Source organism: Apium graveolens, chromosome 4 (genome assembly GCF_009905375.1).
Source record: "Apium graveolens cultivar Ventura chromosome 4, ASM990537v1, whole genome shotgun sequence".
NCBI lineage: Eukaryota > Viridiplantae > Streptophyta > Magnoliopsida > Apiales > Apiaceae > Apium > Apium graveolens.
The window spans coordinates 304,563,227-304,573,977 of NC_133650.1; the positions used below are offsets into that span (position 1 = coordinate 304,563,227).

Consider the following 10,751-nt stretch of genomic DNA (forward strand, 5'->3'; position numbering starts at 1 on the left):
TTTTCCAAATGACGATTTTTCATTGATATATATGTCTGATACGAAAATTCAATTCTGCCAATGTTTACATGAAACTGTGGTACGAGGATATGATGCAGAAATGATAACATATCCCTCCAAATAATCCAATAAGCTAAAATGACCTAGCACTACTTCACCTAGAGTGTGAGAACGAGGCCGATCGGACTATGATCACTACTAGCAACATCTGGGAGAATGTATGAGTCGTAAACATTGTCCATGATGGACTTCGAAACAAGGAAGTAATCCAGGCGCCATCCTGTTTTACAGTTCAAGAAGAGATTAAGATTAGTCAATAGAAACGTTTCAGCACTTCCTGTTTTTATACCAAGTTCAATGCAGTTATCTAACAACACTGTGATGCAAGTTCAGTGCAGTTGTTTAACAACACTGTGATGCTATACCACCTGTCAACATTTAAAGCTTAAAATATGCATTACATCTGTTAAAATTTAGAAAATTCCAAGTCAAAGGACAGAACAGATATATTGATTCAAACAATTTATAAAAGGGTTTTGGTCTAACGATTACCTCTCTCTCCTGACTGTTTGAGTATTTAAAAAAAGATGCAGTATGAGTTAAATATCAATTCAACCTCCCTTCCCGTGTGAGTCCGAGTGTGTGTGTGTGTGTGTGATTGAGCTAGATAGATCTAAAAATACCTTTATTTGTCTCACGTCCATTATCCCAACCCCAGAAAGTATAGCCAAGTACACCACGATGCTGTCTCCTAAATGTGTCAACGAAACCTTTATCTAAGAAGTTCTTCTCGAATGACCGCCTTTCTTCAATTGTAAAACCTGCTTTTCTTTTATTGCTCTACATAGCAGAAACATTGTTAGTAACGAGACCAGGAAGATCAATGCTAGATCAATGCTGACAGTATAACTGCTTAACTTACTCCAGGGTTATGAATATCAATATCTTTATGCGCGCAGTTCAAATCCCCAGTCAAAATAACAGGTTTCAACTTTTCTAGCTCCTGTACAGGGTAGGGGAGGCCATCAACACAAAATTAAATCAATTAAATAATAGGAGTTCTCGCTTTTCTAATTGGCTAACAGAAGCTGATCAAGCAGATGAGCACATTAAAGTTAACAGGATGCATACAAAAGTGGAAGACAAACAAGAGAAAGATGGAAAAGAACCAAACAAAAAAATATATCTTTTTCTATTATATTAGTTGAAATTTTGCAAGGATAATGCACATTTTCTACATATGCTTATCAATTCCACACGGAAGAGCTAGGAAAATAGGGAAATACCAATTATAAGATAAGAAGGAATTTTACAAGTCATTGGAGACTATCAATTGACACATGATAGAAGATTAATTGACCATAACTCATAAGATGCAACATCCATCATATATACAAATATAAGTACACACTATATGTAATAGACCTTTCACCCGAGTGAGAGAAAGAAGAGATGTATTGAAACCAATGGTGAGGATGGTCACATGCAGCAATGTAAAACTTTCTATAGCTAATTATTAAGGACAAACAAATACTTACTTTCATGTAATTGCTTAAAGCAGGATCCCACTGTTCAACTCTGTATGCCTGAGATAAAAAGCAGACGCGGATCAGTTTATTCTATTATGTGCATCTAGATGTGTGAACTATATCTGCTTTAGATGTGATCAAATATAATTAAAGAAAAAGCATGTAAAAATGAATGAATTATATTGCCATGTCATATACCAATCTTTTTAGACCAGTACTTGAATTTGGAATATATCCGCCTATTAGATAGAAAGTATCAAACTCTAATGTAATCAGACGTCCTTCATCATCATGTTCTGCTATTCCGAGGCCATATCTCACTGAAAGTGGTTTAATCTGCCAGATAAATCATAATTGGCAGTCAAGCACGAACAGATATATATTCAGAAAACTCAGATAACAAGTCCAGAGACCATAACAGTACTGATGAACATAACAAATTGGAGATAAAATATGCAATGCAAGAATCAAGATGAAAGCTTGCTATATCCTGATCAAGTTTAGATATTAGTCACCATTCCTTGAGACCAAAAATCAGGTAAGGTGGTTTTACTAAGTTAATTAGAGCTTGAGTAAAGTCTCTTCAGAATCTAAGTGTAGTCAAAGATTATACTGAACATTTATATCATATGTCTTCATAGGATATTGATCATAGCTAAGAAATAAGATGGTTTGTGTCAAACCATGCATTTTTATGTGCGTTTCTTACATTGATGTGAATTAATAGTCTATATAACTAATCATTGATGTGCTAATACATTCCCAAATGGGTGTTCTACATGTCAATAAGTAGTGGAAATAATCCACTGAAAGAGAAGAAAATTCTGAAGATTTTTTTTTACAAAGGATGCTTGGTAATGCAGCACAAGAGTGAGGGACACGGTAAAACAGGTAGATAAGGGCCTACCTCCGCAAAGAATCAGCAGGAAACACAACGAATCCCACATATTTAGTTCATATAATTCAACCCTATTCAATAATGAAAATCATAATTGTTCAAATAATAAATCCTAAAACTTAGTTCATAAATATTCTTATACAAATCTTTTTCTTATTCTCTACCATAATCTAGAATACCTTTGCTAGTATATTTAAGGGTGAATGACAGGTTTAGTGGGTTTTTGGTAGACACTTGACAAAAATAACCGGTTCCGCTTAGTTGCCCAACTTTAGCCGATGGGTTACGCATTTGGCATTGGGGTAAGCTGAATACGCATTCCTCACCGGTATAATCTGTATTCCTTTTTTTCAATTCTAATGCTGGTTACACATTAGAAGTGGGAGTATTGTCATTTAAGAAGGTTGCAATACGCATCTGCCACTGCTATAAATGTAAATTCTAACAAGCATTCTTCATTTGAGTAATATTCAATAAAAAAATTTAAACAGATTACGCATATGTAGGTAGAATATTTTCAAATATAAAAACCATAATTCACATTCTTGATGGGTGTAATGTGTAATTTCTTTTAATTTTTAAAAATTCCCAATTAAACCTTAATTTATCGATTTGATTTTAGAAAACCGAGTATCTACATAAATAATTTTTAAATTTATATTTTATTATAAATAGGGGTAAAGTATTAAATTTTATGAAAAAATATCCGATTATTGTTCCGATTAATCCCTCTTATTAGTCCTCAGTTTGCTGATTAATCACTAATCGATACCTAATCCGATTCCCAAAACCCAAAATGGAACTATTGAACCATTTAACCCCAAGGGAAATAAAGATAAAATTGTAAAATCTTAATTTAATCATGAACACTTTAGGGTCCACAATTAAAATTAGGCTTTAGGCTCTACCCAAAATGGCTGTACCTTTTTTTTATGAAATAACCAAAGACGGAACTATTAAATCCTTTAACTGCAAAGGATATAAAGATAAAATTCAAAAATATTAATTTAATTATCAACACGTCCACGATTAAATTAAGGGTTATGATAGGGTTTAGATAAATCGATGTGCCTTTATTCATTTTTTATAAAACTGAATATTTCTAAAACCCAAGAGGGAGCTATTGAACCCTTTAACCGCAAGGGAAATATAGATAAAATTTAAAACTAATAATTTAATCGTGAACACTTTAGGGTCTATGATTAAATTTAAGTTTAGACTCGAGGGTCTAGTGCCTTAGCTTTTATTCATCTTTTTTACAAAATTAAATATTTCAAAAATCCAAAAGGGAACTATTAAACCCTTTGACACCAAAGGAAATACTGATAAAATTTACAATTTTAATTAAATATTAAATATTTTAAAAACTCGAAGAAAAAATTTCTAACACGAAATTAGAAAAAATATTTTAAAACTACGAATTATTAATAAAAATTATTAAAGTAATACAAAATACGCAAATGATGTTGGGGTAACGTGAGAGCGAGATGGACATACAAATCTTGTTAGAGCATTAAAGGATATGCAAGCCTTGCCGGGGTATTCTGAGGAGGTATTATCTATATATACTTTGAAAATTATTACATCATGATACGCAAGTAACAGTAAGGTATATTAGTTACGTATTTGACAGTGGCGAGTTGAAATGGTCAAAATTGGCCAACTTTATGAAACTAGTTATTTTGGTATTATTTAATGGAAAATCATCTATTTGTGTCATTTTTTCTATGTTTAATATATAAGTTTAAAATAAATTACAATTAACTTTATTCCGAACTAATAATATAAAAATAAATACAAACTAATATTATTATTCTCCGTTTTGCATCAATATTCTCGCCATTGAAAAAAAATTATCCACGAGTTTCAGAAGTAAGAAGAAAAAATGAGATCTTTTAAACACATTAGTATAGAAAGGATATATATCAAAACACGTATGCTTATGCTTCAAGTAGGGACGTACATTTAATCATTTTTATGTAGGTTCCCAATTTGTTTACGAGTGTTTGATATCCCATCCCTTATGATTATCAACAGGTTCTCTAGCGCCTTCGCGCCCTCTTGAGTACACCACGTTTCTAAAGTCTTAGCATTAAATTCATTAATTCTCATCATTTCCATATTTTCACGTGCTTAGCGATGGGTTTTATTTTTAGATGGGATTATAATTGGACTAAGGTCTCTTAATAATGTTCTAGTTTTAAGTTGTTTGATGTCGAGGATCTGCATCTCTAAATTTAGTTTATTTTGGATTATGTAATTTTTCACTTCTAGATTTATAGAATTTTACGATAAAGGGGTTTTGGTTTTAAGAATTTATAAAAGTTGGTTTTATATTTTTAAAATTTTGAAATACTATATTAGTTTCGCTGTTGAAATGACTATCTGAAAAAGTGTGGGTTGTCCCGAGTTCTCAATATCTTGTCTTCTCTAAGAAAATCAATATGCACCACCGCTCTCCTTATTCATTATTTCTTCAATACTGAACGCCTCTTTTACCCATTCTATTTCAATATAAATACAGCTTTACCAATTCGATTTTCTTAAACAGTCAAAACATGTTTGCTAAGTGATTCATTAGCTCATGTGGTTTGATAGGTTTATTTGTCATTTTTTCATGAAATTCAGCAAATTCAAAGTTCACATTCCTTTCAACATTAGGTTTATATCCGGTTGGAAGATTATGCCGTACCCGAAGAGTATCTACAATTACTTTGAGTGTTGCATGCACATCTTGCATTTGAAAAATCAAACCATCAAGTTCGTTCTCCAAATTTCGTAACCACTGGTTGTTTTGCTCAATATATGTAACAAACGACGGTCTAATTCACCCATATTAATCGTTGTGTAAAATTAACGTCCGACTTACTTGATGGCTAAGTTTTAGGATTTACTATATCAAAAATTGTAACCTTAATTATTAACTAGTATTATTTAATATAATTGAATTATATTAAGATTTGTGTGTTTTTTGCTTATTTTCTGCGGAGATAGGCCATTAGTCCTGCGTTTAAAGCTTTTCCCTATCCTTGTCCTATATCAAGTGTTACCAAAAGCCACCAATCCTCCACCCTAACACCACTAACCACCATCAGTCGACAACAGTCGTATACATCCTATAACAGCCTCAGCAACCAGCAACAGTCACCGCCCCAGCAACCAGCAACGGCTACTGACAGCCGCCATACAATATCCCAGCAGCCACCAAAAACTGCTTTAGCAACCACCAAAAACGCAAAAACCCTAATCTTAGTATCTTATTTGTGTATATATATATTGCCAAAGTACTTCAGAACCAACAAAATAACCTCAGAATTTGTAAGTCAGCCCTTAATTTTTACACAATGATCAATGTTGACAAAGCAAAAAACCGTCTTGATACGTATATCGGGCAAAACAATATAAAATTATGAAATTTGGAAAATAAATATGAAGATTAGAGTTTTTATATGCAAGATGAGCAAGGAACAATTATAGATAAACTTGGTGTGCAACAAAGTCCTCCACATGTAAAACCTCCATCTCCGCCTTCACATCAACCTATGGTGAAAGTGATGTGAAACTTGAAGTTGGTGATTTTTATGAAGAAAACGTTTCGACAAGACTATTAAAAAATTGGGTATATTGCATCAATTAATGATCGTGTATCGATTATTGAAGAAAATTTTGATATTAAAGTTCCTGGTTTTAGGTGTGTTAACATTGAAAAAGAATTGATAGAGGAGGTTGTTAAAAGTCAAGATGATGTAAACCGCATGAACATCGTCAAGGTGAAATATGTTGATTTCAGGCATTGACAATATTGGGAACGGTTACTACATCAACAAAATTTATTTTGGATGTGTCATTTTCGAAAATCTTGCGTAAGTAGTCCAATTTTAATGTCACTGTAAGTCATCTCTTTGTTCGTTGAATCTTAAATTTTAAAACTCGTGCACGAGTTTGTTCAAAGACGAGGAAAATGATGTTGAAAGAAAAAATAATAAAAATAGTTTGTATTTATTTCATATTATTAGTTATGAATAGATTAATTATAATTTTATTATAAATTTAGCAGAATCCTAGATTATGGTAGAGAATAGGAATGAATTTTTTCCTTTATTAATAATATTCATTCTTGATGGCTAAGTTTTATGATTTATTATATAAATAATTATAATCTTCATTATTGGATAGAGTTAAATTACTGCAGATTTTGTGTGTATTTGTTGATTACAACCTACATATTTATTTGATATACTTCAACTCTATTCAATGAAGAAGATTACAGTTTTTTATAAAATAAATCCTAAAACTTAGGGGTCATTTGTAAAATCTGAATTGAATGATTAAGATTTTTAAAAATCCGAATAAAATAGCAATCTGAACGAATCGAATAATATCATTTGGTACATGTATTTATAGAATATCTGAATGACTTTATTTTCAATGTTTAATAAAAAAAATAATTTTTTTGTTGAAAAATAATTTAGATACTCTAATGGAATGATATCATATAGTGATTTAAGTATTTTTCCTTAAAATTTTCTTTTCATGATTAATTTTTTCAAAAAAAAAATGTACGAATTTTAAATTGTAGTCATGCTTTATATTTTAATTTAGAAAAACATAATTTTATAAGATTTATGATTTTTTAAGAAAAACTCGAAAATATATAAAACTATTATAAAACATTTTTAAAAAATTAAAATATTACAATAATAATAGTTATTCTTATTATTATACTAATACAATGGCATATTAATAACAATGACACACTATAAATAATTCACGTTTAATTTTTTGGAGGAATGGTTCAGCCATATCTGAAAGTTTCAGAAAGAAAAATTTAGCCCCCAAGCACGCTGATTGTAAGAATCGCACAGCTACGGCTTCATTTAGCTACATTCAGTGGAAAACAAATGAGGCCTTAGCCATCAAATAATAAGCTTCTTAACAATAGAAACAAATCATTTTTTCATTTTCAATGTCAATCTAGAATATTGCTACTAATTTACATAATATATACTTCTAAAATAATTTACAATTAAATCTGTTCCTAACTAATATAAAATAAAGACATATTAGTATTATTATCCTTTGTTATGCATCACTTCGGGAATAACAAAGGAGATAGGTGGATAGCAATATAATATAGATCTCATGAATCCTGGGGAAACTAGTAGTAGGGGGGGATGAAATGGTTGTTGGTAATTCTAATAATTTTATCCTCATCATGAGCAAACATTCCCAACTTGTTTACTACTGCAGAACTTTCACTCACTTTCAGTTTTGCTAGCGGAAGGTGGAATGATGTCGTGTCTTTGCATTTTTCAGAATTACAATTTACCAAAACAATATTTGCAATAATCTTGTGAAGCAGGTATCAAAAGTTAATATTTAGGCAATTTTTAATGGTTATATATGTATACATGTTAAACCTTAATATGTTCAAAATTTATAACAATTTTGGTCAAGGGAGAATTAGTTAAAAGGTTTTAAACATTAAAGACGGGGTGTGGAGCTCACTGGGGGTGTGGAGCTCACTGGCCAGCAACAAAACAATATAATGGTCACAAATAATATCATAAAAATTCGACAAGAGACTTATATATGTCAAATTACAACATGTTAATCATAACAAGCATAAACACATGAAGTCGAGCTTCTCTTAAAATATCATACCCTTGAGATAATTGCAGTGCCAGAATAATCAAGCTTTGAGACGCTACATGTCCAAAAGCTATGTTCATATCCTTCAAGAAGAGAGCTTTTGATTGCCTCAACATCATTCTCCTGTTTTGAATTTTGGTTACTTAAATATCAGCAGTGCAAACCATAGAAAACTAAATTTTTTCATGATATTTAACCTTTCATAAATATTTGGGAATGATTCAATATACTGTAATCCCTATACTGTAATCCCCAACAAACAGATTAGTGGTATTCACAAACATAAAAACAAAAACTAATGGTGTACTTGGTAAGTTGTTTATACAAAACAGGACAACTGTTTCTTGCTATATTTTAAAAATATTTGTATTTTGATCTTAGGTATATATGACTGTCACGGTTTTGTTCACCTATTTTGTAGTTTTTACTCGTGGTCTGCAGTCCAGACAATTAAAAATTGGGAAGACAGGGAAAGATAAGAGCATTACTGAGTGGAACAGAAACCCGGCATACATACGAAGAATATTGCAACTTTAAGTCTTTAACTACAAGTGTAAACTAAATCAATTACTTGCATTAGTTCTAGTTTTTAAAATAAAGCACATAATTTCGAAATGTATTCTCTCTAAAAACAATACTGAAACTATTTAAGATTTCAAAAAGTTAAAATCCTTTCCTCAGTAGCCAATAATGAGAATAATACGCTGGCCAAGAGGAACTAGAGAGGTGTTTATTATAGAGAAGAAGATGAAACCGCAAAGCAGTGGGTGAAACAAGAGCAAGATCAAGAACAGACATATATGAAGAACTTTAACTACAAACAACAATTCCAAGATTCCTGAGACAAGAGTAGCTACTAGCATGTAGGTAAGACTGCATATATGGTTAGGATAATTAATTCAAACTGTCGAGAACTGTGAAATATATACGTGCCTGTAATTGGGTCTCTTGCAAGCACAAGATATCAAAGTCTTCCCTTTGTGCAAGTTGCATAACAGAATTTTTATCAGATTCGAGTAAACGCTTTAAGCCGTTGACATTCCAAGACATCATCTTAACATGCTTTATATCAGCAGTAAGAGCAGGCTTCCTCATATTTCGAGGATTGTAAGCTTTCCACCCCTTTTGTGGCCACTTGTGTGTAAGAACAGTCCATGGACCATCTGCTGGGGTCTGATACACACTTTCATTAGTCCGGTTAGCCACAGAAATCTTTGAAACAGTAGTACCAACACAGCCGGCCTGTGTCTGAGCTATAACTGAGAAACAAAATATTGAAATAAAATGAAAACCACAGGTGGAACCAGAATAATATGAGAACTAATAAAAGTCACCAAGTGTCATCGGAGATTCAAACATATCTATTATTATAGTAACAACAATTTATGCGGGGTTTCTGATTGCAGATAAGGGTAGATAAAACACATTCATATCAAACATATATAACTATGATTCAAAATACTCATGACCGCCACCGGTGTTTGATCCTTAAAATAGATAGAATTGAAGTACTGAACATTAGTAATCACGTTAAACATTCACCTAGCTCCCTATATAAGCAGAAATATAATTACATGATATAATCACATTAAATTATTATTCTAATTACCATCGTGATGAGAGCCTAGAGAATGCCTCAAATCAATCTCAATATCTCCAGCTTTCGGTTCATCATCCTATAAACCAACAAACTGCAATTCATCAAACAAAACGATACAAGGGAGGCATTTGGATTGCTTATGCAGGCGTCGGGAATGTGAATAATGGGAACGGAAATGGGAATGATTCTCCTAACTATGGATTGTGCTGAAATGAGAACATGCTGTTTGATTCACTCTGGGATTCACTCTGAAATAAAAATCAGAACTACAAATAATTTTCTTCCCCGCAAGTACAATGAAATATTCAAAAGATTTATATCACAAAATTCAAATATTTAGACAGATCGAAATATTAAAATTTATATTACAAAAATACTACTAATATCTTTTCAATTTATAATTATATACAATTATGAAGTTTCAAAATTCTAGAATGGTGATTTATTTTTCAATTTATATGCAAGCAATGCAAAAATAATAATTAAAAAGACATAAATTAAAGTTTTACTATGACAAATTAACAAAAAAAAAGACTGCCTCATTTTGAAATTTAATCGAACAGTTGATATACCATACAGAAAATCAGAGATAATTCCCTTCAAAATAAGTTCGAAGATGCTGATGGTGCATCGAAAAAATCTGTTGGACAGAGATGGAGTGTCACAAACCAAATTTTATTTTCATTCTCGTTAACCGAATCTGTAAATCACGAACCAAACACCGCCATAATTAAAGTACAGTATCAACCAATGCAATATAAGAAATAATTAATCACTTACTTTGGAAGCGGCAATTTCCACAGCTTGTGAATAGGCCCTGCAGGCTACTCTAACAGCTACAACACTGTGAACGACATAGATTATAATAACAACAGAAAAAATTGATAAATATTTAAATCAAGATTGTATAAATTACCTGGAAAGATTGTTTAACCCTAAAATTCTACGAGCTAAAACACGACTCATCGTTGACGAAAATGTTAGTATCTTTTTAGGTCATTCTCATTAACCGGCACAGAAGTTATAAAGTATAAACTGAACAAAATGTAGTTACTTGCCCTGCAAGTTTTCA

The 10,751-nt window shown here is 31.5% G+C and overlaps 1 protein-coding gene across 1 annotated transcript; it reads right to left on the reverse strand.

Moving 5' to 3' along the window:
• LOC141717285 (DNA-(apurinic or apyrimidinic site) endonuclease, chloroplastic-like) lies at positions 1–10,724 on the reverse strand. Its single transcript, XM_074519374.1, has 10 exons — positions 10,596–10,724; positions 10,460–10,523; positions 9,689–9,755; positions 9,013–9,338; positions 8,092–8,202; positions 1,728–1,865; positions 1,539–1,586; positions 923–1,003; positions 684–840; positions 1–280 (listed from the first exon to the last, which is right to left on the reverse strand). Exons 1-10 carry the CDS (start codon positions 10,643–10,645, stop codon positions 159–161), a joined length of 1,164 nt encoding a protein of 387 aa, XP_074375475.1. The 5' UTR covers positions 10,646–10,724; the 3' UTR covers positions 1–158.
• Between the last annotated feature and the right edge of the window lie 27 nt (positions 10,725–10,751).